Genomic DNA, 25,262 nt, shown 5'->3' with positions numbered 1-25,262 from the left:
CAAATACAAAATTCACAAAAGTATCTGATGAATGAAGAAAAACTTCACATCCACATTGGGGGTACACGTTTCAAGAATTAGTTTAGCTTATGTCTCACACACAATCAATGTTTCCTATATGTGTATTCATTAACCATCTCTCTCCCACACACACACAGCTAGCATGACAAAATGTTGACATGACAATATTCACACACACACACATACACACAATTACTGTCACTAACTAAACAGATATTAAAAAGCTAGCTAGGTACAACGAATGCCTACAACAGGTACAAATGTAAATGTACATGGACGATTAGCCAGAGAGCTAACGTTAGCTAGCTATAAAATCTGTCAGCAGTTTCCTTGATGTTCTTCTCCCCAACAAACCACTGCTTTACTTACAAAAGTAAAACAAGAATGCAGGAGAACAGGGACCACCATTTAGCAGATTAGAGATCTATTGCTGCACGCAAGGCACAGATTCCAATCCAAGTTTTATGCCTACCTCCTTATTTAGCTACTGAAATATGCCTACCTCCTTATTTAGCTACTGAAATATGCCTACCTCCTTATTTAGCTACTGAAATATGCCTACCTCCGTATTTAGCTACTGAAATATGCCTACCTCCTTATTTAGCTACTGAAATATGCCTACCTCCTTATTTAGCTACTGAAATATGCCTACCTCCTTATTTAGCTACTGAAATATGCCTACCTCCTTATTTAGCTACTGAAATATGCCTACCTCCTTATTTAGCTACTGAAATATGCCTACCTCCGTATTTAGCTACTGAAATATGCCTACCTCCTTATTTAGCTACTGAAATATGCCTACCTCCTTATTTAGCTACTGAAATATGCCTACCTCCTTATTTAGCTACTGAAAAATGCCTACCTCCTTATTTAGCTACTGAAATATGCCTACCTCCTTATTTAGCTACTGAAATATGCCTACCTCCTTATTTAGCTACTAAAATGAAAATACAACTACTGCACACATTATGTTAATTGCTTAAAAGCTTTAAGGGAAAATATAATAGTCATATTTTCAAGGTCAAATTCAGGTGCAGTAATATGACTAATTATTGATTAAAAAAAAGGGGGTTTTGTAAACCCTGGTAAATTGTAATAGGATATTGAAATAAAATGCATAGGCCTATGTGTTATTTGTTCAACCCTGAAAAGAAATGTAGTTAGTCATAATTGAACATCAAAATTGCATTCAGTTGAACAGAAGAAAATGTGTAGCACAATAAACCGTGTAATTGGCTAACACAGACAAAATATTACCGTTAGAAGCCAACACACACAGTAAGCAACCAGATGCCATTAATAAAACAACCATGATTTCATTGTACCACAGTTTTACTGCATTTTAACGGCAGTGCATTGTTGTAAGGGTATCCTGTATTATTGTGCACTTTTATCTTACATGCTGGTTGCATAAGAACAAACGTTATGGAAGTGAATGTGCACTTTTCAATTAGGTGGACAGCAACTACAAAAAACCCTACAATGGCCTGTAGTAAAAGCAAAAACATTCATACCATCAGAGATTTTCTAAATTAGGGACCATCTCTGACAGCTTTAGGACTGCAGAGACTGTCACACAGTTTAGCTTTTAATGAGCTAGCAAATTCGATAGAGGTTAAATATATCACATTTCTTTTTTTCTTTTTTTCAATTTGTATTTCATCCCCTGCTGAATAAAAAACTCAAATGGCCCTACTCCTGAAAAAGTGAATCGGGCTGGATGAGCTGAAATGGACTCGGCCCGAGTACCATTAGCCAGAGCCCAGAGTAATATGATTCTGCCGGACTCGGGAAGAGTCCAAGTCCGAGAGTCCGAGTCCATGCCAAATACTGTACAGCCAATGTAGATACCGGAATTACCATAAATTTGCTTTTAAGGTGGAATGTGTTGAATGTAATTGAAATGCCTCTCATTCTGGTGCCTATGAAAGGTGGGGAACTACAAGCGTGCTGTGAAGCGGATTGATGACGGCCACAGGCTCTGCAACGACCTGATGAACTGTATACAAGAGCGTGCCAAAATTGAGAAGGCCTACAGCCAGCAGCTGACCGACTGGTCCAAGAGATGGAGACAGCTGGTGGATAAAGGTACGAGGGGAGGGAGGGGGAAGACACAAACCCAGCAGCTCACAACGCTTTGGAGAGTTACTGCCACATGTTGGTGCCCAGTCGAAAGGCGTCGAAAAGACGTATTTTCCAGACGTTGAAGTTATGTTCATTTTAGGTTCAGAATAAAAGGTCAAAATAAACACATTTTCTGGATGTTGAAAATACTTATTTTCCGGACGTTGAAATTTTCTGAATGAAAGTTGAAAAAACATAATTTACAGACATTGAAAATACGTATTTTTGGTAATTGGTTCTGTCTAATTTCAACTGCACATATTGTACATGCTCAATGAAGTAAGAATTATATCACAATAATAATCACAATTCTAATCCATTTAATCTCGTAAAGAGGAGCCGACATTTAGCAGACAAGATTTGCTTAGAATTCCATGGCATTATTTTATATTATTTTATAGTATGAAGAATACAATTAAACAAAGCTGAATAAAATACGAAGGATATTTTCTCCAAACAATTTAAGGGAGTGTGCCCATGCCGCTATTCTGTGTTGAGTGGTTAACAAAGAAATACAGTGCCTTGCGAAAGTATTCGGCCCCCTTGAACTTTGCGACCTTTTGCCACATTTCAGGCTTCAAACATAAAGATATAAAACTGTATTTTTTTGTGAAGAATCAACAACAAGTGGGACACAATCATGAAGTGGAACGACATTTATTGGATATTTCAAACTTTTTTAACAAATCAAAAACTGAAAAATTTGGCGTGCAAAATTATTCTGCCCCCTTAAGTTAATACTTTGTAGCGCCACCTTTTGCTGCGATTACAGCTGTAAGTCGCTTGGGGTATGTCTCTATCAGTTTTGCACATCGAGATTCCCATTCCTCCTTGCAAAACAGCTCGAGCTCAGTGAGGTTGGATGGAGAGCATGATGCGACACTAATGATGATTTGAAAAAAGTTGCATGAAAGGCATGAGCTCAGCTTTGTTTTTTTGCGCAGGCTGTACACACTTCATCAGTCTCTCATTTACAATTTGACAAGCACTTGATAAGGCCTCGAATTTCCCGGCGGCATCCCCTTTGTGTGGCCATAACGCCCCCTAAAAGACTCCATGCCTTTTGCGGCCAGTAGTCGTTGTGCCCTTCTCCCTGAGTGTTGCGTGCTCTGAAGAACCTCTCACTCACATGGCTCTCCATCACATGATCGGGTCTTTCTCACAGGCTACAAGTGAAGACAGACACATCGGGGACGCAACTGTGCGAGTACTTATCCAATTCCGAGGTGCATATTGAAGATATTGGAAGAACTGTCCACATTTACTTTTTGTCAGCCAACAAGATGAGTAGACCTAATGAACATCAAAAGCACTAGCCTATGTCAATCTACTATCCCCCACAAAAGTTGACATACTCTATTCTGTGTGAGAAATAAATATTCCAAACATAGTCTGGGGCAGTTGTGGGATATGATAGATCCCAAATGAATACAACAACTAGCATAAAAAAAAAACATTTTTACGCAATGTGGCTGACACAACAGATGAACGTTTAGCTTAAAATGTTGATCAACTATTAGGCTATTTCTTCACATTATAAGCGCTGCAATGCACACAAGGCAGTATGCTATATTATTTTTCCGTTAGCGGGAAAACAACATTATCAAACGTTACTGCAAATGCGATTATGCTTTTAATATAAAGGTGCATTTATGTGAAAAAGATCTTCCCCAATCTTGAAACTCATGCACTGCTTACATATGTCAGTTAGGCTCTACACCCCTTGTAAAGCAGATTCATGTGCTTAATTTTAAGAAGTTATTTGGCCACTTTAGTTGTGATACAAACCTTATCAAAACATCTAGGCCTATGGGCTAGACTACTTGAGGTGTTCGATTATGACTAGAAAAAGTCAACAAAGAAAGACATTGTTTCTTGCCTTATGCTGGGCATAATTCACAAGTGATACATTTAATTCACAAGCTAATATTGTCGCCCATCAGACTATTCTTGATTTAATCTTGTCTTTACATATACTAAATAATATATGTGTGAAATTTGTTTTGATTTAGAATGCACTATTATCATGCACCGGTCTCGAAACAGGGGCAGCGGAAAAAAATACATATATGCACTTAAATGCACCTATGCACTTAAATAGCGAAAGGAGGACACTTTTCCCGAGGTTCATTTTCATGACAGCCAGGTAGGCTATATTCCTGTTGTAAATATAAGCAATGTACTTAATATTAGAAAAGTTGAGAAATAAACATAGTAGGCCTAGCCTGTAGAAAGCTCATGGGATTCTCCTCTTTTTAATAGAGGCCATCACTCTGTTTTCTTGCATAGCCTATAGAAATGTTTCACAAAATGAGCTCATGAGCTCTCATGAAGTGTTTGATTATATTTTCGATTACATTTGCATTGATGTCAGGGTGATTAGAGGGACAATAGAGTGCCAGGCAGTTAGCAAGTTTGGTAGGCTACTAACCATCAGCAGCATCATAGCTTGAAGAAGCCTAATTAGCATGACTAAGCGGTTACATGGAATTTGACTGCCTTCGTGACTTGTGACCGCCAGTTTGGCGGTAATACGGTCACCGTAACAGTCCTATTCTGGACAGGTTTTTAGTAAGTTGGAGAGGGTGAAACTTATTCCCAGGGATGTGATCGTTCTTCTGATCGTTTGCCTTTGATGTCGTTAGGTTTGACAGCAAAAGAGGACGTGGTCTGTCGTTTCTGCTGCAGGACAGTTGAGACATGAACCTGTTTTGTTTTTTCCTATCTTATGGAGACGGTGGTTGAGGCCGTTGTGACCTATTCACAATGGGTGATGATGGTTTCTGATCATCTTGAAATTAATTTGTGGTTATTGCTTATTGAAACCAGCGGGTGAATGGAGTGTAAATGTCTTCCTTTTCCCCTGCTGTCCATTCCTTTTGCCGTTAGTCGAACAATAGGTCTGGCCTACTGCGTGCGGGTGGCCTGCTGCGGGTGTGCAAGAGCATGCCCCCATCCACATCGATGGGCCTGTAGTGGAGTGGGTAGAAAGCTACATGTTCCTTGACGTCCACATCACTAAGGACTTAAATGAACATGGTCCACACAGTCCCGAAGAGGGCATGGCAGTGGCTCTTCCCCCTCAGGAGGCTGAACATTTTTGGCCCTCGGATCCTCAAAAATGTTTACAGCTGCACCATCGAGAGCATCTTGAGTGGTTGCATCACCACTTGGTATGGAAAATCTACCTCAGTTGACTGCAAAACGCTACAGAGGGGGGTGCAGAGAGCCCAGTACATCACTGGGGCCGAGCTCCCTGCCATCCAGGACCTCTATGTCAGGCGGTGTCAGAGGAAGGCCCAACTCCAGCCACCCAAGCAATAGACTGTTCACTCTGCTCCTGTCTGGAAAACAGTAGCAGAGCATCGGCTCTCGGATCAACATGCTGAGAGACAGCTTCTACCCCCAAGCCATAAGACAAAATTATTAATTAAATGGTTACCCGGACTATCTGCAGTGACTATATGCACACTAACAAGGCTATACACTCAGGGGCCAGTTTAGTAGGTATACCACCCCGTTCACAGTGAGACAAGGGGCCGTGGCTTGCAATATAAAGCAGGCAGACAGGCATCAAGGCATTTAGTTATGGTTTGATTCAACCTTAGAATGGGCAAAACTAGTTACATAAGCGACTTTAAGTGAGGTATCATCGTCAGTGCCAGGCGCGCACGAAACGGCCGGCCTCCTGGGATTTTCACGCATGACAGTCTCTAGGGTTTACATAGAATGGTGAGACAAACAAAAAATAACAAGTCAGCGGCAGTCCCGTGGTTGAAAACAGCTCGTTGATGAAAGAAGAAGAAGAATAGCAAGAATCGTACACCTTGTACAATCCATTCCGCGAAGAATTCAGGCTGCTCTGCAGGCAAAGAGTGTCCGACCCAGTACTAAATGGGTATACCTAATAACCTGGCCACTGAGTGTATGTAAACACTACTCACTCACACACTACTGCCCGACTTTGCTTTTATATGGCTATTTTGCTTGGAATTCTGACTTTGTTTTCTCAGGATGTTGGTTCAATAATTTCCTACGACCGACAACATTTCTGGATCATGAATCGAAAGCTACACACTTATCTCTCAGCCTCCCTGATCTGGAATAATACATTCACTCCTTTGTTCCCTGCACAGCAGGCTTACTTGTTGCTGCTGACAAGGATGACTGAAAGCAGCTCCGGCGATGAAGAAGAGGAAGAAAAGGGGGATCTCAAAGCTCAGCAGAAAAGACGTGCTATACGGTCTCCTTCTCCTAGTATCTTGATGGCCTATGTCAAATCACTGGAAAATAAAAGTTGTGAACTCAGAGCAAGGCTTCAATCGCAGAGGGACATCAGGGAATGCTGTGTTTTTGTTTTTTACAGAGGCATGGGTTATAGACGATACACTTGACTCTGCTAATCAACCAGACGCCATTTCCATTTTCCGTATGGATCAAATGGCGACTTTAGGTAAGCCTCCCGAGTGGCGCAGCGGCCTAAGGCACTGCATCTCAGTGCTAGAGGCGTCACTACAGACACCCTGGTTCAAATCCAGGCTGTATCACATCCGGCCGTGATTAGGAGTCCCATAGGGCGGCGCACAATTGGACCAGTGTCGTCCGGGTTTGGCCGGTGTAGGCCATCATTTTAAATAAGAATTTGTTCTTAACTGACTTGCCTAGTTAAATAAAGGTTAAAAATAAATAAAAATAAAAATAATTACAAAAAAATAATATATTTATAATAAAGTAGTATGTTTCGTCATCAACAATTCCTGGTGTACTGAAGTTGAAGACATGCAGACCCCACCATATGCCAAAGGAATTCACGAGTGCTATAATCACAGCTGTGTACTGTACATACTGCCACAAGCAAACGCAGCACTCAGGAATTGTACAAGATCATTCGTCAGCAAGAATACTCTCACCTGGAAGCAGTCTTTTTTTTTTTTTGTGGGTGACTTTAACCAAGCATCGTTAAAATAAATGTTTGCCAAAATATCAACAACATTTATTCTGCCCCACAAGAAAAAAAATGTGCTGGACCATGTGCTGTATATGCAAACATCTGTGACACGTACAAAGCCATCCCCTCCCCCCACTTCGGCCAATCAGATCATGTCTCTCTGTCCCTACTCCCTGCGTACAATCAGCAACTCAAGAGGGAGCCACCGACACAGAGAATAGTGTGGCGCTGGACAAAGGATGCAGACTCGATGTTGCAGGACTGTTTTGAGAATACTGATTGAAATATGTTCAAAGATTCCTCCACCCAGGACTCATCCATCAACATTCAGGAATATGCATTGTCAGTCACAGGCTTCATTAGGAAATGTGTTGATGATGTTGTACCCACAATAACAGTCCAGACATACCCCAACCAAAAACCCTGTATGAACGGTGATATCTGTTCCATGCTGAGAGCCCGTACTGCAGCATTCAATGTAGGCAGAATGAACCTCGATGACTCTGTGGTGCGCAATGTGTACAAGGCAAGCAGGTACAAGCTCCGCAAATCCATTAGGGATGCAAAAAGACAATACAGACTCAATACAGACTCTACTCGTGACGCATGTGGCAAGGACTACAGACTATCACGGACTACAAAGGCAAATCCAGCGTTGTGGTGCCCACCAAAGCCTCCCTCCCGAAACGAGCTTAACACATTCTATGCTCGTTTCGAGGCAGACAATACCGAGCCATCTTGGAAGACTGTCTCTTCTCCGGACTATCAAGTGCTTTCGCTCTCTGAGGCTGATGTGAGGGAAAACTCTCAAAAGAGTGAATACTCCTCACCAAACCGCCGGCCCAGGTGGCATCCCTGGCCGCGTCCAGTGTGTGCTGACCAGCTGACGGGCGTCTTCTCTGACATCTTCAACCTGTCCCAGGCTGAAATCCCCACCTGCTTCAAGGTGAACACCATCCCAGAGCCCAAGAAAAGGTGACATGCCCAAATGATTATCCCCCTGTCACACTCACCCCGGTCAACATGAAGCTCTTTGAGAGGCTGGTCATAATCCACACACTGGACCCACTCCAATTTGCCCACTGTCCCAACAGATCTATGGAACATGCCATTTCCAACACTATTCACACCGCCGTAACACATCTGGACAAGATTAACACCTGTTTGAGAATGCTGTTCATTGACTACCTTTCAGCATTTCCTCCAAGCTCGACACCAAGCTCACAGCCCTGGGTCTGAACACCACCCTCTGCAACTGGAACCTGGACTTCCTGAACGGCAGACCACAGGCTGTGAGGATTGGCAACAGCACCTCCTCCACACTGACTCTTAACACATGGACCCCCAGTGGTGTCCTCAGCCGTCTACTGTACTCTCTCTTCACCCACGACTGCGTGGCTTTGCACGACACCAACTCCATCATCAAGTTTGCTGACGACACCATGGTTGTAGGCCAAATAACCAACAACAACAAGTCAGCCAATAGGAACGAAGTAAGTGAACTGGCAATGTGGGGTAGGACAACAACTTTTCCCTCCAGAAGCAAATGAGTTAATTGTTGACTTCAAGAAGCAGAGGATGGAACATTCCCACCTCCGCATAAATGGGACTGCAGTAGAGAGAGTCAGCACATGACCGAGAACTTGACAAGGACCAACAACCCCACCACTCTTGTCAAGAGGGTGCAACAGCATCTCTACCTCCTAAGGCAGTTGTATAAATTGGCCATGCCACCACGGGTCCTCCAAATACTACAGCTGCACCACCGAGAGCATCCTGGTAGGTTGCCTCACGGCCTGGTACAGGAATTGCTCCGTCCACGACTGCAATGCCCTCCAGTGGCTGGTGAAGATGGCCCACCCATCCAGGATATCTACGCGAAACGGTGCCTGAGGAAGGCCCGCAGCATCATCAAGGATCCCACACACCCCAGCCACAAGCTGTTCAATTACTTATCGTCAGGGAAATTGTATCGGAGCATGAGGTCTGATACCGGCAGACTCAGAGACAGTTTTTATCTACAAGCCATGAGACTGCTGAACACTTGAACTGGACTGACCTGCTCTGATTCTCCACACTTTAGCACACAGACAGACAGACACACACACACACACGCGTGAACACACACATATACACACACACACACACACACACTCATGCTACACACACATCACAACCTCTGCTACCAGACTCCTCCCCCAATCCCCCCTTCCCCAAAACATGTGTAAATAACGGACTATAAATTGTGCCGGCCTGTATTATGCTTACGTTAACATGAATATATTATTCTATTGAGAATTTTACATTTACTTTATGTTTGTATTCTTATCTTTTATTATTTCTTATTGTTGTTGCTTTGTCGAGAAGGAACCTGTAAATAATAATTTCATTGGTACCATGTGTATCCCATACATACGACTAATAAAACACTCTCACACAAAACCCACACACATTCACATACACTACATATGCACACACACACACATAACACCAACACTCATACCAACACACCACAAACCCAAACCCGGACACCGACACAACACAAACAAACAGAGACAACTACACGCGCACACACTTTTTACACTCATAATATGCTGCTGCTACTCTGTTCTTTATTTCACTCTTATTAATATCTATCCTGATGCCAAGTCACTTTACCCTGCCCTCATGTACAGACAGTATCTACCTCAAACACCTCATTCCCCTGCACATTGATCTGGTACTGATACTCCCTGTATATAGCTCCATTATTGTGTCTTTTATTCCTCTTGTGTTACTATTTTTCTTTGTATTATTATTTGTTATAACTGACTCACTGGGACAGGCACGTAATCAAGCATTTCACAGTAAAGTCTACACCTGTTGTATTCGCCACGTGACAAATAAAATGTGACCTTCGTCCAGTGTTTGTAGGCCTGAGGTAGAGTCTGTACAGATGAGTGTGCTTGGTGGTCTATTCTCTTCTATCCAGGTTAGGGCTAAGATATAGGCCAACCAGTTCAGAGGTGAATTACCAAAGGTTATTTGTTAGTCTTTTTTTCTTGGCGAACTGTATGGGATAGTGAAGGCTGCTGAGAATGTGTGTTAGAGGCGTGGTATTGTGGCTTTTCATACTCTGCTGTCAGCAGTCCTTCCGCCTCTTTACCCTCTCCTTCCCGAATCATCTACAGTAGGCTAAAATCGACTTTTACTAGTCCAACCTACAGAATAAACCAACAGCCCACTTCAACTGCAATAACATTCTCAGTAGCGGTTACTGTAATTGAATGCACTGACTGTAATAACTATTGTTATTCATTAATGAGCTCCGCCCCCAAAACAAGTACAAATCTGTTCAGCCCGGACCAGACCAAATCTGAACGAAACACAGACATCTACGCTATGTTTCACAAGTTTGAACAGCACAGTAGTATGGCACAGTTCAGTACAGTAGAGCACAGTAGAGTACAGCATGGTACGGTACATTTTATTCAGTAGAGTACGGTACGGTACAGTAGAGTTTAATTCAATAGAGTACAGTACAGTTTAATTCAGTAGTGTACAGTCGAATACAGTACTTTAAAGTACGGTACAATACAGTACATTATACTGTGCCATGCTCTTCCGTGCCGAGCTGTACTGAACTTTACTTTACTTTATTTACTGTACTCTGCTGTGCTGTACTGTATTGAACTATAATATAATTTTCTTTACTGTAGGGGGAAAGTGGGGTAAGTTGAGCCAAAGGGTTAATTGAGCCACCCCTTGTTTCTCGGAAACCATACACAAAATGAATAATGTGCCCAAATGTTTAGGAAGAGGTCATCACTTCAAGTTGCAAGTTAGGTCCACAAAAAGTATTTTCACAAAGTCTCATTCATTTAGTGTGTTATAGGTTCTATGATGCTTGTATCTAAACCAAAGTAGATCATTTTAAGATTGTTTTGTGCTAGGTTTTGAACCAACAATGAAATTGCATCCTTGTATATGTGTGGGCTAATATAGTGAAAATGTTAACCTTGGGGTAAGTTGAGCCAATGGCCACCATACCCCATACAAATGATAATTGCATTTTGTCAGTTTTACTCACATGCATAATGTTTTTGCAACGTGTCATGCATATGAACTCAAGATAGTGTATTTGTACTGTTCCAGAGCAGACATCATCATGTCCCGTGCATACAAACGTAAAACAAGCAGAGGTCTGCCCCCCCCCACTTGAGGTTCTTGAGAGAGCAGCCAAGAAAGTGAGAGACAGAGGGCTCTACATGGAATCCAAAAGTGTTCTACGTGGAACCAAAAAGGGTTATTCAAAAGCTTCTCCTATGGGGACAGCCAAAGAACCGCTTTAGGTTCTAGGTAGTAGTTCTTGTTGTAGCTTCTCTTTCTCACAGGAACATGTTTGTTTTCTTTTCTTGTTGTCAATGTGCCTCTTCAGTGTCATTCAGTCTATTTGTTCATCCCTTGCTGCTGCTCCAATGGACTTATTCCCTTCTCTCACTTCCTTGGCTGCTCTCTCAAGAACCTCAAGGGGTCTTGACCGGTAACTGCCGGAGTACCGTTTTGGAACCCATGTTTTTGAGTAGCAGAGAGGCACACAAGGTCTTAGCTGATGACATGGAGTCTGAGCTTGCTAAACATATCAAGAACCTCGCAGACCAGTTTTCATGGGCTTAGTAGCTTCAAATGCAGAGAACTTGCCTACGAATTGGCAAATCGAAACAACATCCCTTTCCCCAGATAACTGGTCAAAAAATGGAAGGGTAATTAATATCGAAAAGAGGGATCCATATCTGAATGTAGGCATACATTTAAGATATACAATATACCACACCCATATTCCATGAATTAAACTTTGACCTACCAACACCATCACCCACTGTCACATGACACTATCAGCCACATACTCCTCTCTCCTCTCCTGTACTGTAGTGTGCTGTACTGTGCTTTCCAAACTTGGGAAACATGGATTTCTATGATTGGTTCAGATTTGGTACGGACCAACCAAAGCTGAACCAATCATAGACGTCTATGTTTGGGCTAAATATAGGCTAGTCCGGACTGGATGTCTGAGGATGTTGAAATCAAGGCCACCAGACAAAATCTGGACCAAACATAGATGTCTACGATTGGTTCAGAAATCAAGGCCGGTCCGGACCACACCAAGAACAGACCAAAAAAACATGTCGGGACAGGACCAAAAAAAGACATCGAAACAACGTCGGCATTAGTCTGTGCTTAGTGGGTGCATGCTATTTTTAAGCAATAAAGTCTAGGGAGGTGTGGTTTATGGCCAATATAACAAAGATAAGGGCTGTTCTTAGGCACATATCTCACAAACCTCCGAGGTGCCTTATTGCTATTATAAACTGGTTACCAACGTTAATTAGAGCAGTAAAAATAAATACATGTTGTGTCATACCCGGGGTATACGGTCTGATATACTGTACCCCGGCTATCAGCCAATCAGCATTCAAGGCTTGAACCACCCATTTTAGAATTTGTAATAAACTCTTTCTAGTTTTGTCAGTACCGTAAACGCAATGTGCGGGATCTTCTTTTCTCTAGACAGTTTTGCCATGGAATAAAACTGCTATTAGTCATGAAGTAATACTGTTTCTAAAATTGCTAATGGACCTCCCCCTTCTCCCTCTCCCTCAGGACCCCAGTACGGCAGTGTGGAGAGGGCCTGGGTGGCAGTGATGACAGAGGCTGAGAAGGTAAGTGAGCTGCACCAGGATGTGAAGAACAACCTGGTCAACAATGACTTTGAGAAGGTGAAGAACTGGCAGAAGGACTCCTTCCACAAACAGATGATGGGAGGCTTCAAGGAAACCAAAGAGGCAGAGGAAGGCTTCAAGAAGGCCCAGAAACCGTGGGCCAAGAAGCTCAAGGAGGTGAGGGGCAACCACCTGAACTACACTTAGAATGATGTAGCATTTTCCTCAAATTGAGCTGTCATTGACGTTGAGGTCCGGATCAGAACATGCACCATGCTCTGCTGTAACCTTGAAGTCGTTTGCATTGAAATGATGTCCCCAAAGGGTTCATGTCCTTCTAAAATATACAATTTCTTCTCTCCTCAGCTTGAGACTGCCAAGAAGACGTACCACCTGGCTTGTAAGGAGGAGAAGGTGGCGTCGATCAGAGAGGCCAACAGCAAGGCAGACGCCTCAGTCGCGGCCGACCAGCAAAAGAAGCTCCTGGACAAGGTGGACAGGTGCAAGCAGGATTCTCAGAAGGTGAGCTACCCAGACCCCTACTGCCCAGATCAGGGCGTAAGAGCTTACATCCACCAAGGCATAGCAGTAGCACCCACCTGGCTGAGACACGACAGCCATTTTGTGCCGGAACACTGATTACCACACATCAGCTATCATCACAGTGAAGAGTCCTTTCTGCTAATCAGTATTCACACTGAGAGCTGCAATCACGGCGAGTGGAGAGGAGAGTGTGAATCAAATCAACTCCAGCTATTTTAAGACTAATCTGGGTCGCACACTGCAGAGCTTAATCCTGCAGTTGCCACCTTCCATTGCTCAATCCTCCTCTTCCTCCTCCTTTTTTATAAATGTTTTAATTTTTATTTCACCTGTATTTAACCAGGTAGGCCAGTTGAGAACAAGTTCTCATTTACAACTGCGACCTGGCCAAGATAAAGCAAAGCAGCGCGACAAACAACAACAACACAGAGCTACACATGGGATAAACAAAAAGTACAGTCAATGTTAGTGAGGCCTCTCATCTCATTGCCATTACTAGTTCCAGGAGTATTTCTTGACCAGTTAAAGAACTACAGCCCAGAGAGGACCTATTTACTAGTATAGTGGACTTTACTCTGCTGAGGCCACTGGGATGATTTCACGGCCTTGCTGCCCCTTGACCCACTCGAGCCATGACTTATGTTCAATAACACTGTCTTAGAACTACTGAGAGGAGCCCTAATTATCATTCAACCTTGGTCAACATCAATCACCACCACTTCTTAGTAACCCCAAGCCTCTAAAGACCTTGCTATGCAGAGGCTAGAACGATCTAACTGAATAGAAAAGGAAAGTCACTGTAGAATGTTTAGAACATTGACAGTAAAATACCCCGTATGAAAAGTCCCTGACACATTAAAATACAACAAATATTAAGCTCACTGTGTAGGGGTCAACCACCCCTCAGCTCTGAACTGTACAGCCAAGTGTGGTTGTTTATCCCTTAACACGTTATTAACATACTGTGTGATCTTCCCCATGCAGGCTAAGGAGAAGTATGAGAAGACTCTGGATGAGCTGAGGAACTGTACGCCCCAGTACATGGAGAACATGGAGACAGTGTTTGACACGTGTCAGCAGTTTGAGGAGAAGAGACTGCGGTTCCTCAGGGAGGTGCTGTTGGACATCAAACGACACCTCAACCTCACCGAGAACCAAAGGTAGGGCCATACTCACACACGTGCACGCACGCATGCACGCACGCACACACACACACACCTTGGCCCACCACCTGGGCACCACCATACTAGTACACTGAGTCAAGATGAATGTGTCAGAACAGAGGTGTAACTGCTGTCTATCTCCGTCTGTCTTCAGCTATGCCACAGTGTACAGGGACCTGGAGCACACCATCGCCTCTGCCAGCGCACAGGAGGACCTGAAATGGTTCAGCAACAACCACGGCCCTGGCATGCATATGAACTGGCCCCAGTTTGAGGTACACACCCACTGCTTCCCAGTTAGCCTCACAATACATGTGTTTAATTGATCGCTTTTAACTCATGGTATGAATTCATTTTAATTCACTTCCCCCATTGACTGAACAGGAACAACCAGGCTTCGACTGGTAACTATGGCTTGCTCCCTGTCTTCCCTCCGTCTGTCCGTCCTTCCTTTCTTTCCATCCTTCCTTCCAGGAGTACAACCCAGAGATCACTCACATGATCAGCAAGCGAGAGAAGTCAAAGAAAGGAGCAGACGGTATCATGCTGACCAACGTGACAGCGGCACCGGACTATGTGGCTGCATCGGCTGGAGACAGGGGCAGGTAGGTCTCACAGACACCTCCACCACTACGGTTACCTTCTGTAGTAGAACAGATATGCCTCTTTAACGTGTTTTAACGATACTAACAGCAGAATTTATCTCAAAACATCTCGTTTTTACATTGTGCAGTATGTCAGTGATGTAATTGGCATTTTGCAATAGTAAGCAAGTACTTTAAGTCTTGGACAAGCAAGCTTTGTCCGAGCCAGAATGGCCCATAGGTGCAATGGGGAATTGTGCAATAGGCAAAGTATGAATTCTGTGTATGAGATGTTATATCTGTTGTTTGCTCAAGACCATCTTCCCACGTATTGGATGGGGGCTATAAAATGTATCTTGTCTTGTCTTATCGGATGTCCTTGCGATAGCAACAATGATTCATGTGGATGTAAAGTCAACGGTTCATAAATTGCAAAGCACGCAATGTCATCGCAAGCTAGAGTATCATTAACTCGATGTGAAATGTCACAGTTGAGTTTGGTAATATCTCCCACAAGGGCTGTTTAGTGGCCAGAAGATGATGTCACCCCAGTTGTTTTTGCATTGTCAGTATAATCATAGCAGAACAGTGAAGTGGGGGGTGTATTCTGTTGCATGTTTTCTCGTGCTGGGTCAACATGAATGTATGGGAGATCAGCTCTTAAAGGACAATGGAAGTGAAACATCCAGTTTATGTCTCCAATTCACTCACCTTGGTTCGACTGGAACGTAGCAACAGCCCTTTCTCCTCTGTGCTGGTCACATGATGACCATGATGATGGATAGTGGTCCTAGTTACTGGAGGAAACTTGTGTGGAAACTTGTGGTCAACTGTTCTGCAACTGATGATGATGGTCCATGATGTTGAAACATCTCCTCCTCCACAGTGTGAGCAGCTCTGATAAGAACCAGGCCTACTCCTCCCAGGACCAGTCGGCAGAGTGGTCAGACGATGAGCAGGCCGCGCCAAACTCCGGCTCAGACACAAATGGGGGTGGGGCCAACCCCTTTGAGGAGGAGTCAGCGAAGGGTGTGCGGGTGAGGGCGCTGTATGACTATGACGGGCAGGAACAGGACGAACTCACCTTTAAAGCAGGTGAGAATCCCAACGAGAACTAACAACTCTATTTGGTTGTTTGGTTGTAATTCTGTGTTTTTTTGTCATGTCGCCATGTCTATCTTTTTCAAATGTAATGCCACAAATCAATTTTCCATTTGGGACAGTAAAGTTACTACTACTACTACTACTAAGAACTGAACATTTTAGAAACAGAGCCTGTTGATTGGATGCTGTTAAGAAAGACACTAAATTGTGCCCTGAACTTTTCAAATATATTTGTTTTGTTATTTATTTTATATATGATATAAACCAAACAGTAGGATGCGAGGTTTCCAGAGTTAAAAAGGAAGTTATTTTTTGTCTCATTACATTTTTCATCCCAAAAAGAAAACAAACAATAGCAACACCCACGGCACCTGGCATGCATATGAACTGGCACCAGTTTGAGGTACAGTTTGCAAAAAGTCATCAACACACACATCTCAGATTTAACCCAGATTTCAACCAAAAATCAACAACAGAGTTTCAAGGTTTGGTTGATTTCAAATAGAATTGTAATTGAATTCATGTTTGTTGATAACTCAATCTAATATAAAATCCAAAATCGTACAGTATGTCAATATGATGTCTCTTTCTACCTTTACCTTCCTCTCTCTCCCTCCTTCTCTCTCGCTCTCTTTCTCTCTTTCTCTCTCTCTCTCTTTCCTGTGTACACAGGAGACGAGCTGACTAAACTAGAAGACGAGGATGAGCAGGGTTGGTGTAAAGGCCGGTTGGACAGTGGCCAGCTGGGCTTGTATCCTGCTAATTACGTGGAGCCCGTCTAGCTGCTTGTGTACGTGGAGGACACTGCCCCATTGGTTAGTCACCCAGACTGAACCGTCTGATCATACTGCACATTACCAGAGACTTCAAAGCAATGCTTCCCCACCCCTCCTCTCTACCTGTGCAATCAACACACAGACTGAGCCGTCTTTATTTAAACACTCCCCTAGGACCCACATCAGACAAAGGCAGTACCATCACGACCAACACATATCAACCACAACACTGGGCTTGGGACCATGGTCGAACCACGTCAGTATACGTGTGCCAACAACAAACACCACAACCGAGAAGCGCAGGAAAACAATTCAGCATTTTTGTGTAGCTGTGTTCTATTCCAATGTTGTGCAGTGGTTATGATGACATTCACATGGCAGAAAGTACGTTCCCTCATAACATAAGACATGGTTTAGTCCATGGTGCTTGCATAGCCAGAATTAGCTATGTAAATGAGCTAGGTGCATTGTAAATATGTGCTGACGGGTCTGTCATTCCATGTAAGGTTCTAAAAGTCCCCCTGTGAAACAGAAGCAGCAGCAGCATGTGCTGCTGTATGACATTAATGACCTTTAGCTGCAGGATCACTGACAAATCACTGTTGAGCAGAGCAGAGCACAGCAGTACTACGCTGTTGAGCCTTGTTCAGTGTAATGGCATCGAACAGTGTTTCTCTACCCTCGTTGTACCAGAGACTGGCAAGCTATGGTTCTCCTCTTTGGATGACCGTTTAGTTGAAAAGCTTCTCTCAAGATCAGACGATGTTGGTGTCAGACAGATGAGGGACCACTCAGTAACGTCTCAGGGGCCCGGTGCCAGACCAGGGACTGAGGGTTGAAGAAATACCGGTATAGGACATATTCTTTCCCTAAATCAGCATTGAGATAATGTACTTGTAGACTCATCACTTTATGTCGTTTTTCTTTTGTCTTAAAGTGCACACTGTGTTCATTGAGAAATATGAAAAATATGCTTTATTGTTTTGATTTCTTTTGTCCTTTTTTTCTTTAGCACGTATTGGGTTTAGGTAGTGCATTCCTCAGCCTATGTGGGCCTCCACAAGGGTTCAGCGCAATGATAGCATTGACCCAACTCCACTAACGGGTTAAACGGTTTGTCATCAGAAATGAACTGTCGCCGACCAAATTAAAGTTAGACAAAGACATTTAGGAATATGAGAGAATCCTGGGAATTCACTGTATAGATGACACATTTATCGTAGCAAACTAACGAGAGTCCCACTGCCCCATGCGAGATACTAGATTCTATCCATAGATAGTAAACACGTGCATTTTCTTTTATGTCACCTTAACTGTATCCCTGCTCAGTCTCTGTCTCTCTCCACCTTGCTCTTCCTGATCTAACGGTCATTGCATACTAGATCACAATATGCTGTTAAATACTACTGAAAGTGAGCCTACTGTACATGTTGACCAAATCATTCCTTCTTTTTAGTTAATGTTTTTATCCTGTCAGTTGAATCCTTAATCCTTAACATCATTTTAGAAACTGATGCCAATGATTTGTGTCTCTTGGCAAAATTGAGACTTATCCAAATAATGGGGATAACGTGAATCTATACAGCACACAATCCTTAATCCTTGTCTACTGAACTCGTGAATCAAAGAGAATCTGCAGCGGAGATAATACCTATAAAATGTGTGACTGTTATTATATACATACAGTATGTATATATATATATATATATATATATATATATATATATATACATATATGAGGAAACTGTCTTTTCTGCTGCTAGAAGTTCATTTTGGAGATCTGGGATATAGCTAACGGGGGACATTTTGGGACTGCACTTCCGATAGTGGGATAAAACGTTTTAACCATCAGCTCTCCAAATGAAACCCAAGCCTAGCTAAATCAGTAAATGCTTCACCTGAGCCACACCACCCATGCCCACAACACACACACACACACACACACACACACACACACACACTAACAGAGAGAGAAGAGAGCCTGTGTACAGACACTGGCTCAGTGCATCTGGAAAGACCCAGTTAAATTACCACCATGAAAAGACACAACTAGTGCACATGCTCTTTTAAACTATTGTAGACTCCTTTAGCCAGTTCAGCGCCCCAATAAAGTGCAGATAGTACACTATTGTCTGTGTACCCAGCACACACAATGCATTGTATCTAAATCAAAATGAGATTGTTTACAATACTGTTGTACACATGTCATCTAATTTGAATATGATTATGATGTAAAGTACAGTCATTTACATCCTGACCATGGTGTTCACACAGAAATTCACGTGAAGCCGCGACAGGATGGTGAATATGTAAAGATGTTTTAACCTTTTATTTGACCTTGTTTTGCATACAGTATGTAGGGGAACCAGTGGTTGTGGGAAAGCCCTAGTGGTCTACAAGTCTGTCTGTTGAGAATAGTAGTTTTGTAATCTTGAAACTGTAGTGCCTGTTCATCTGCATACAACAAAATAAAAGGCTTTATCAGAGCATTGGAACGACTATTGTGATGATAGGTATATTATGCATTATGTGGATAGAGGGGTGATATACACACATCCATTAAAAAAAAAATGTTTTTTTTTGTACACTGCGAATTGACCGTTTGATTACATTGAGGCATGATCACTTTTTGTTGTTGTTGCTATATTCCTGGTGATTTGACTATTTGTTGACCAAAAATGTTGGTCATAAGCATGTATGAGACTCTATAATGTCTTTTGGCAAGTCTTATAATAATGAATTATCCTGCAAGCTGTAAATATAGCCTTACCTATAACACACCACTAGAGGTCATCAGTAAACACAAAGAACTTCAGCTCCTACTCTTTCTGTATCAAATGCCCCTAACAACAATCACTATTTGGGTTGACATCTAATGGGGGAGGAACATCTACAAATACAGGTGCTATGACTTTTTATGTATGAATGAAATTATGGTTGCAGATTTTTTTTTAAAAGTAAATATCATATTTTATGGCACCGTTACTTTTTGTATTTATTCCCTGAGCGAGACATTCTGACCTTTCTATCAAGCCGCCATGTTCACCTCGAGGTGATATATGTTGAACTTGTTATGACCTTTATAGATGAATATCATATTTCAACCAGTATTTAAATAGTGTAGATCTTACAGTGTCTTTTCTTACAGGAACTTTTTTTGGCAGCTGCATTCATAATAAAGACCAACGATGAATCGTGCAGAAAATATTTTTTTGAAATATGATGATTTTACAGTTCATGGTAATAAAAGACCAATTAAAGCCAACAAATAAAATGTAACAAACAATACATCAGTTGCACGTTTAACATAAAGATAAATATTTGAGGATAGCATGATAAAATAGGTATGAACAGGCAGGGTAGACAGCAGTAGAGAGGCTGGAGGTGGAATATTTTATGAAGAGATTTTATGAAGAGATTACCCTTGTCCAGGCCCGACTGACTGATGAAATCTGACATACACATACAGTGCTTTAGGAAAGTATCGCATCCCTTGACTTTTTCCACATTTTGTTGTGTTACAGCCTGATTTTAAAATGGATTAAATTGTGTCACTGGCTTTCACACAGTTCCCCATAAGTGGAATTATGTTTTTAGATTTTTGTAAAAAATGAATTAAAAATGAAAACCTGAAATGTCTGGCGTCAATAAGTATCCAACACCTTTGTTATGACAAGCCTTCAGGAGTAAAAGTGTGCTTAACAAGTCACACAATAAGTTGCATGGACTAGAGTTTTGAATGACTACCTCATCTCTGTACCCTACACATACAATAATCTGTACGGTCCCACAGTTAAGCAGTGAATTTCAAACACAGATTCAACCACAAAGACCGGGGAGGTTTTTCAATGCCTCGCAAAGAAGGCCATCAATTGGTAGATGGATAAAAAAATAAAAAGAAGCAGACACTGAATATCCCTTTGAGCATGGTGAAGTTATTGATTACACTTTGGATGGTGTATCAATACACCCAGTCACTACAAAGACACAGGCATCCTTCATAACTCAGCTAAGCAGAGTCAAAATCCTAGAAGATAACCTGGTTCCGTCTGCTTTTCAACACACTGGGAGACAAATTCACCATTCAGCAGGACAATAACCTAAGACACAAGGCCAAATATACACTGTGGTTGCTTACCAAAATTACATTGAATGTTCCTGAGTGGCCTAGTTTCAGTTTTGACTTAAATCGGATTGAGAATCTATGGCAAGAATAGAAAATGGCTGTCTAATGATCCTCAACAACCAACTTGATAGAGCTTGAAGAATTTTTAAAAGAATAATGTGCAAATATTGTACAATCCAAGTGTGCAAAGCTCCTAGGGACTTACCCAGAAATACCCACAGCACAGTGCACTTGGAAAATATTCAGACCCCTTTCTACATTTTGTTACGTTACAGCCTTATTCTAAAATGGATTCAATAATTAATTTTTCTCATCAATATAATGACAAGATTTTGCACATTTATTAAAAATTAAAAACAGATACCTTATTTACATGTATTCAGACCCTTTGTTATGAGACTCGAAATTAAGCCGAGGTGCATCATGTTTCCATTGATCATCCTTGAGATGTTTCTACAACTTGATTGGGCTCTGGCCCAGTCAAGACAACGCAGGAGTGACTTCGGGACAAGTCTCTGAATGTCCTTGAGCGGCCCAGCCAGAGCCCGGACTTGAACCTAAATTGAACATCTCTGGAGAGACCTGAAGATAGCTGTGCAGCGACGCTCCCCATCCAACCTTACAGAGCTTGAGAGAATCTGCGGAGAATGGGAGAAACTCCCCAAATACAGGTGTGCCAAGCTTGTAGCGTCATACCCAAGAAGACTTGAGGCTGTAATCGCTGTCAAAGGTGATTCAACAAAGTACTGAGTAAAGGGTCTAAATACTTATGTGTAAATGCTAAAAAAAAAGGTGCTTTATCATTTTGTGGTATTGTGTGTAGGTTGATGAGGGGAAAAACTATTCAGTCCATTTTAGAATGAGGCTGTAAAGTAACAAAATGTGGAAAATGTCAAGGGGTCTGAATACTTTTCCGAAGGCACTGTATTGACTCAGAGATGTGAATACGTACGTAAATGAGATATTTCTGTATTTCATTCTCAATAAATTTGCAAAAAAAATCTTTAAACATGTTTTCACTTTGTAAATATGGGGTATTGTCAATGCTAAATATATTTTTGAAGTAAGTCAAGTTGTATGAATACTTTCTGAAGGTACTTCACATCATCTTACAAATATTATGTGCAAAGTGAATCTTTGGTCGCAATCAGTGTTTTAATGTTTCTCATTTAAGTCTTGTTTATACCTGGTGCTAAAATATATCCTGTGTTCTGATCTTGTCCACCTTCTGATTGTGCCCACATGTTTAGACAGGTGCAGATTACTAAAACACTGTGTTCTGATTGTGATCCAATCTTCCTGACCATCTCCGGAGGTAGTCAGGGACCCATTGTCTCTGTAAACAGACCTGGATTTAAATCATAATTATTCCGCCCTGTAAAATCATGGACAGGTAACACCATTGACTAATGGCATCAATAACTGTCTTACTTCTTCCAAATAATTTGCATACAGGGAGGGACCAGAAAATCTGATCACAGTGCAGATTAGGTTGACAGATAAGAGCAGGGGTGCAACTTTCACTGGGTACGGACGGACGGGGGACGGGGGGGCATGACCCCTCCCACATTCTGAAATTGCATTTTTGCCCCCCCCCTCCCCAATTTTATCACTGCATTGTGTTACAAAAAGCGGCATAGGTGTGCTTTAGGACCATGCGGATGCCACAGAGCGGTCGGGTAGGTGATTTCAGTGGTTTCAGCCGGCTGGATTTAGGACCGTGCAGACACCACAGAGAGTGTGAACTGAGGTAGCTGTTGTCTGTATGTACTGTGCTTTTTCTTTAAGTTGCAAAAGCAAGCACATCAGAAACTGGCTTCTCTTTATTTGACTGATATAACTGGCCAGGTAACAGCTGTTTGACTCAACAGAAGAAAAAAATATTCCCAGTGCTGAGCTAGTAGTGCAACTGACATGTTAGATAATGTTTCATCCCCTCTAGTTCTGTTTGAAATGAATTAACTAGCTAGCCAGCTAGTGTACCACAGTCAGTTCAGCTCTAGCCTCTAGCTATCTGTCAGGTAGCAGTATCTAACAGCTGTTGTGTGTATGGAAATGTTTTGTAGCCTTTGTTTGGTCAACAGAAGTAAATTAACTTGGCTCGTTTATGCCAGTTAATGTACCATTGGAGCTAGTCAAAAGTTGGCTAAAGTTAGATGTCATTTTGGCCCCAATCACAGTCAGTATAGCATTGATCTGTCAGTTTCCCTAGCTAACTCCCTACTTTTCACACTGACACGGTATAAACAGCTCTGTAGGCTTCACAGTCACGATGCACAGTCAGCACACAACACTATGCTCATCATCTCTTAGCAGGATCAGATGGTGACAGCTGTTGGATCAGGGTCAGACAGCCAGGGAAGAGCAGTCTACAGAGCTCAGGTGAATTTTGCAGTGTATTATAACAATCAGTGAATGGATGACAGGGGTCTCAGCAGGAGACCTCTCACCATTACAATAACAGGGGAGGTTAGCATTTTGACATTTGTGCATCTATAACTTTCTCACTCATCATTAATCACAATTTATTCAGGATTATTCATAATCATGGTAGCATCCACATTCATGTAAAAGTATTTAGAAACATATTATATTCTTATTTTCAATATAAGTGACCCCAAAAGGGTCATATTCGATTTTGTGGAAATGCAGGAAATGAGCTTAAGATGTCCATAAATTCTGAGGGAGGACCTCCCCCACCAGATTATGTCCCCCCCACTTCTAAAACCAAAGTTGTCCCCCTGTATAAGAGATACATTTTATTACCATTTGCAGACTTAACAGACCTTAATCAGATAGTGATGGAATCATCTTGATCAGATGATGAAAGCCTCATGTTAGATAGCACAAGGTGTGAATGAGGCTTTAGTTTAGACTGGATTGTATGCTCAGACGAATATATCCAGCTAGCTGGAACTATGCAGGTTACCAAGAATGTGCTTGAGATCGTAATAATACATGGGGACAACAAGACACGAGCCGAAGTCAGCCACCTATGATTCCCCACATTGCAGCTTCTTGTCATTGTTGGTAGCTGACTGTTCAGAATCATAACACCACACGGCCATCTACCTCATCGATGCGAGCTCATTATTTCCGTGAAGTTGTCAGCCAACCCGTTTATATGTGGAACTTTTCTTCTATAAAAACCATGCTCATAAGGTTCTAAATGGAGCCTGTATGGTGCTCTAAAGAACCCGTTCCTAATGTTTTATAAAGAAGCATAAAAAAGATTCTATATAGCACCAAAAAAGGGTTCCGCTATGATTACATCCCTTTTTGGGGCAATATAGAACCCTTTTTTTTATGGTTTCGATATAGAACCTTCACGGAGACTGCTTCAATAAAGAACCTTTCTCAATCTCAGTGGTTCTTTGTAGAAACATACATGGGTTTTTATTCTGGATTAAAAGCCATAATATACGGTTAAAATGCAATAGTTTTTATTATTGTGTTTATTAACAAGTTCAATCAGGTGTGGTAGCTCTGGAATGGCTGGGGGTCCCTGAGGAGAGAATTGAGAACTACTGACTTAGTCAACCATTCTCAATTGACACAAGGCCATACGTGAGTCTTTCACAAGACACTGTCACTGACCATAGTCATACATAACATGTAATAAATAGCGTAACACAACAGATTAGATCAAATGGAAGGACAGTCACTCACGGTTGCACAGAAAGAGCTGTGAGCAAGCCAAGTCCCAAAGTATTTGAATGAGCTGCTGCTGCTACATGTACTTTTTTTGAACCTCAAAGAACCATTGAAGGGCTCCAAGGGTTCTTTGGGTCATTATGGTTCCACATAGAACCAGCACCCTTACCAAAAACCCCTCGAGGAACCCACATTTTTTTATTGTATACTTCATAGAATTCAACAGAATTGGTAATGATCAATTATGAGATTAGTGATGCTGCTTGTTTTCAAGAATTGAACCTGTATTGCAATGGTAAAGATGGTGGAGGATACAGTTTTTGATGTAGATATTCCTATCTATATTTTTTTGGTTACATTTCAAATAAAAAATTGCTATTACAATTAAACGCAAGCAAAAGGTATATGACATATATGGTAATATACAGTGGTCTGGTGCTTTCTAGATGTTTTCTACGGCAGGGTGGAAAACCAACGGCTTTTACCAGTCAGTTACAGACTTTGACTGCATGAGTTTATT

General features: G+C 42.0%; 1 protein-coding gene across 3 annotated transcripts in view; it reads left to right on the top strand.

Annotated features, from left to right (window-relative positions):
- LOC139413247 (protein kinase C and casein kinase substrate in neurons 1b) overlaps positions 1-19,431 on the top strand; it is a 57,703-nt gene extending 38,272 nt beyond the window's left edge. For all 3 annotated transcript variants that reach the window (XM_071160393.1, XM_071160391.1, XM_071160392.1), the window contains exons 3-10: positions 1,953-2,109; positions 12,734-12,969; positions 13,159-13,314; positions 14,320-14,495; positions 14,653-14,773; positions 14,973-15,103; positions 15,969-16,177; positions 16,859-19,431. In XM_071160393.1, the coding sequence (XP_071016494.1) occupies positions 1,953-2,109; positions 12,734-12,969; positions 13,159-13,314; positions 14,320-14,495; positions 14,653-14,773; positions 14,973-15,103; positions 15,969-16,177; positions 16,859-16,968 (1,296 nt within the window). In that variant the 3' untranslated portion in view covers positions 16,969-19,431. The remainder of the gene's footprint in view (positions 1-1,952; positions 2,110-12,733; positions 12,970-13,158; positions 13,315-14,319; positions 14,496-14,652; positions 14,774-14,972; positions 15,104-15,968; positions 16,178-16,858) is intronic.
- The last annotated feature ends 5,831 nt before the right edge of the window (positions 19,432-25,262 follow it).

The sequence above is a fragment of the Oncorhynchus clarkii genome, chromosome 7, assembly GCF_045791955.1.
Source record: "Oncorhynchus clarkii lewisi isolate Uvic-CL-2024 chromosome 7, UVic_Ocla_1.0, whole genome shotgun sequence".
NCBI classification, from domain to species: Eukaryota; Metazoa; Chordata; class Actinopteri; order Salmoniformes; family Salmonidae; genus Oncorhynchus; species Oncorhynchus clarkii.
Note: the sequence above shows the minus strand (reverse complement) of the source record. Positions and strands in the feature narration are given on the sequence as shown.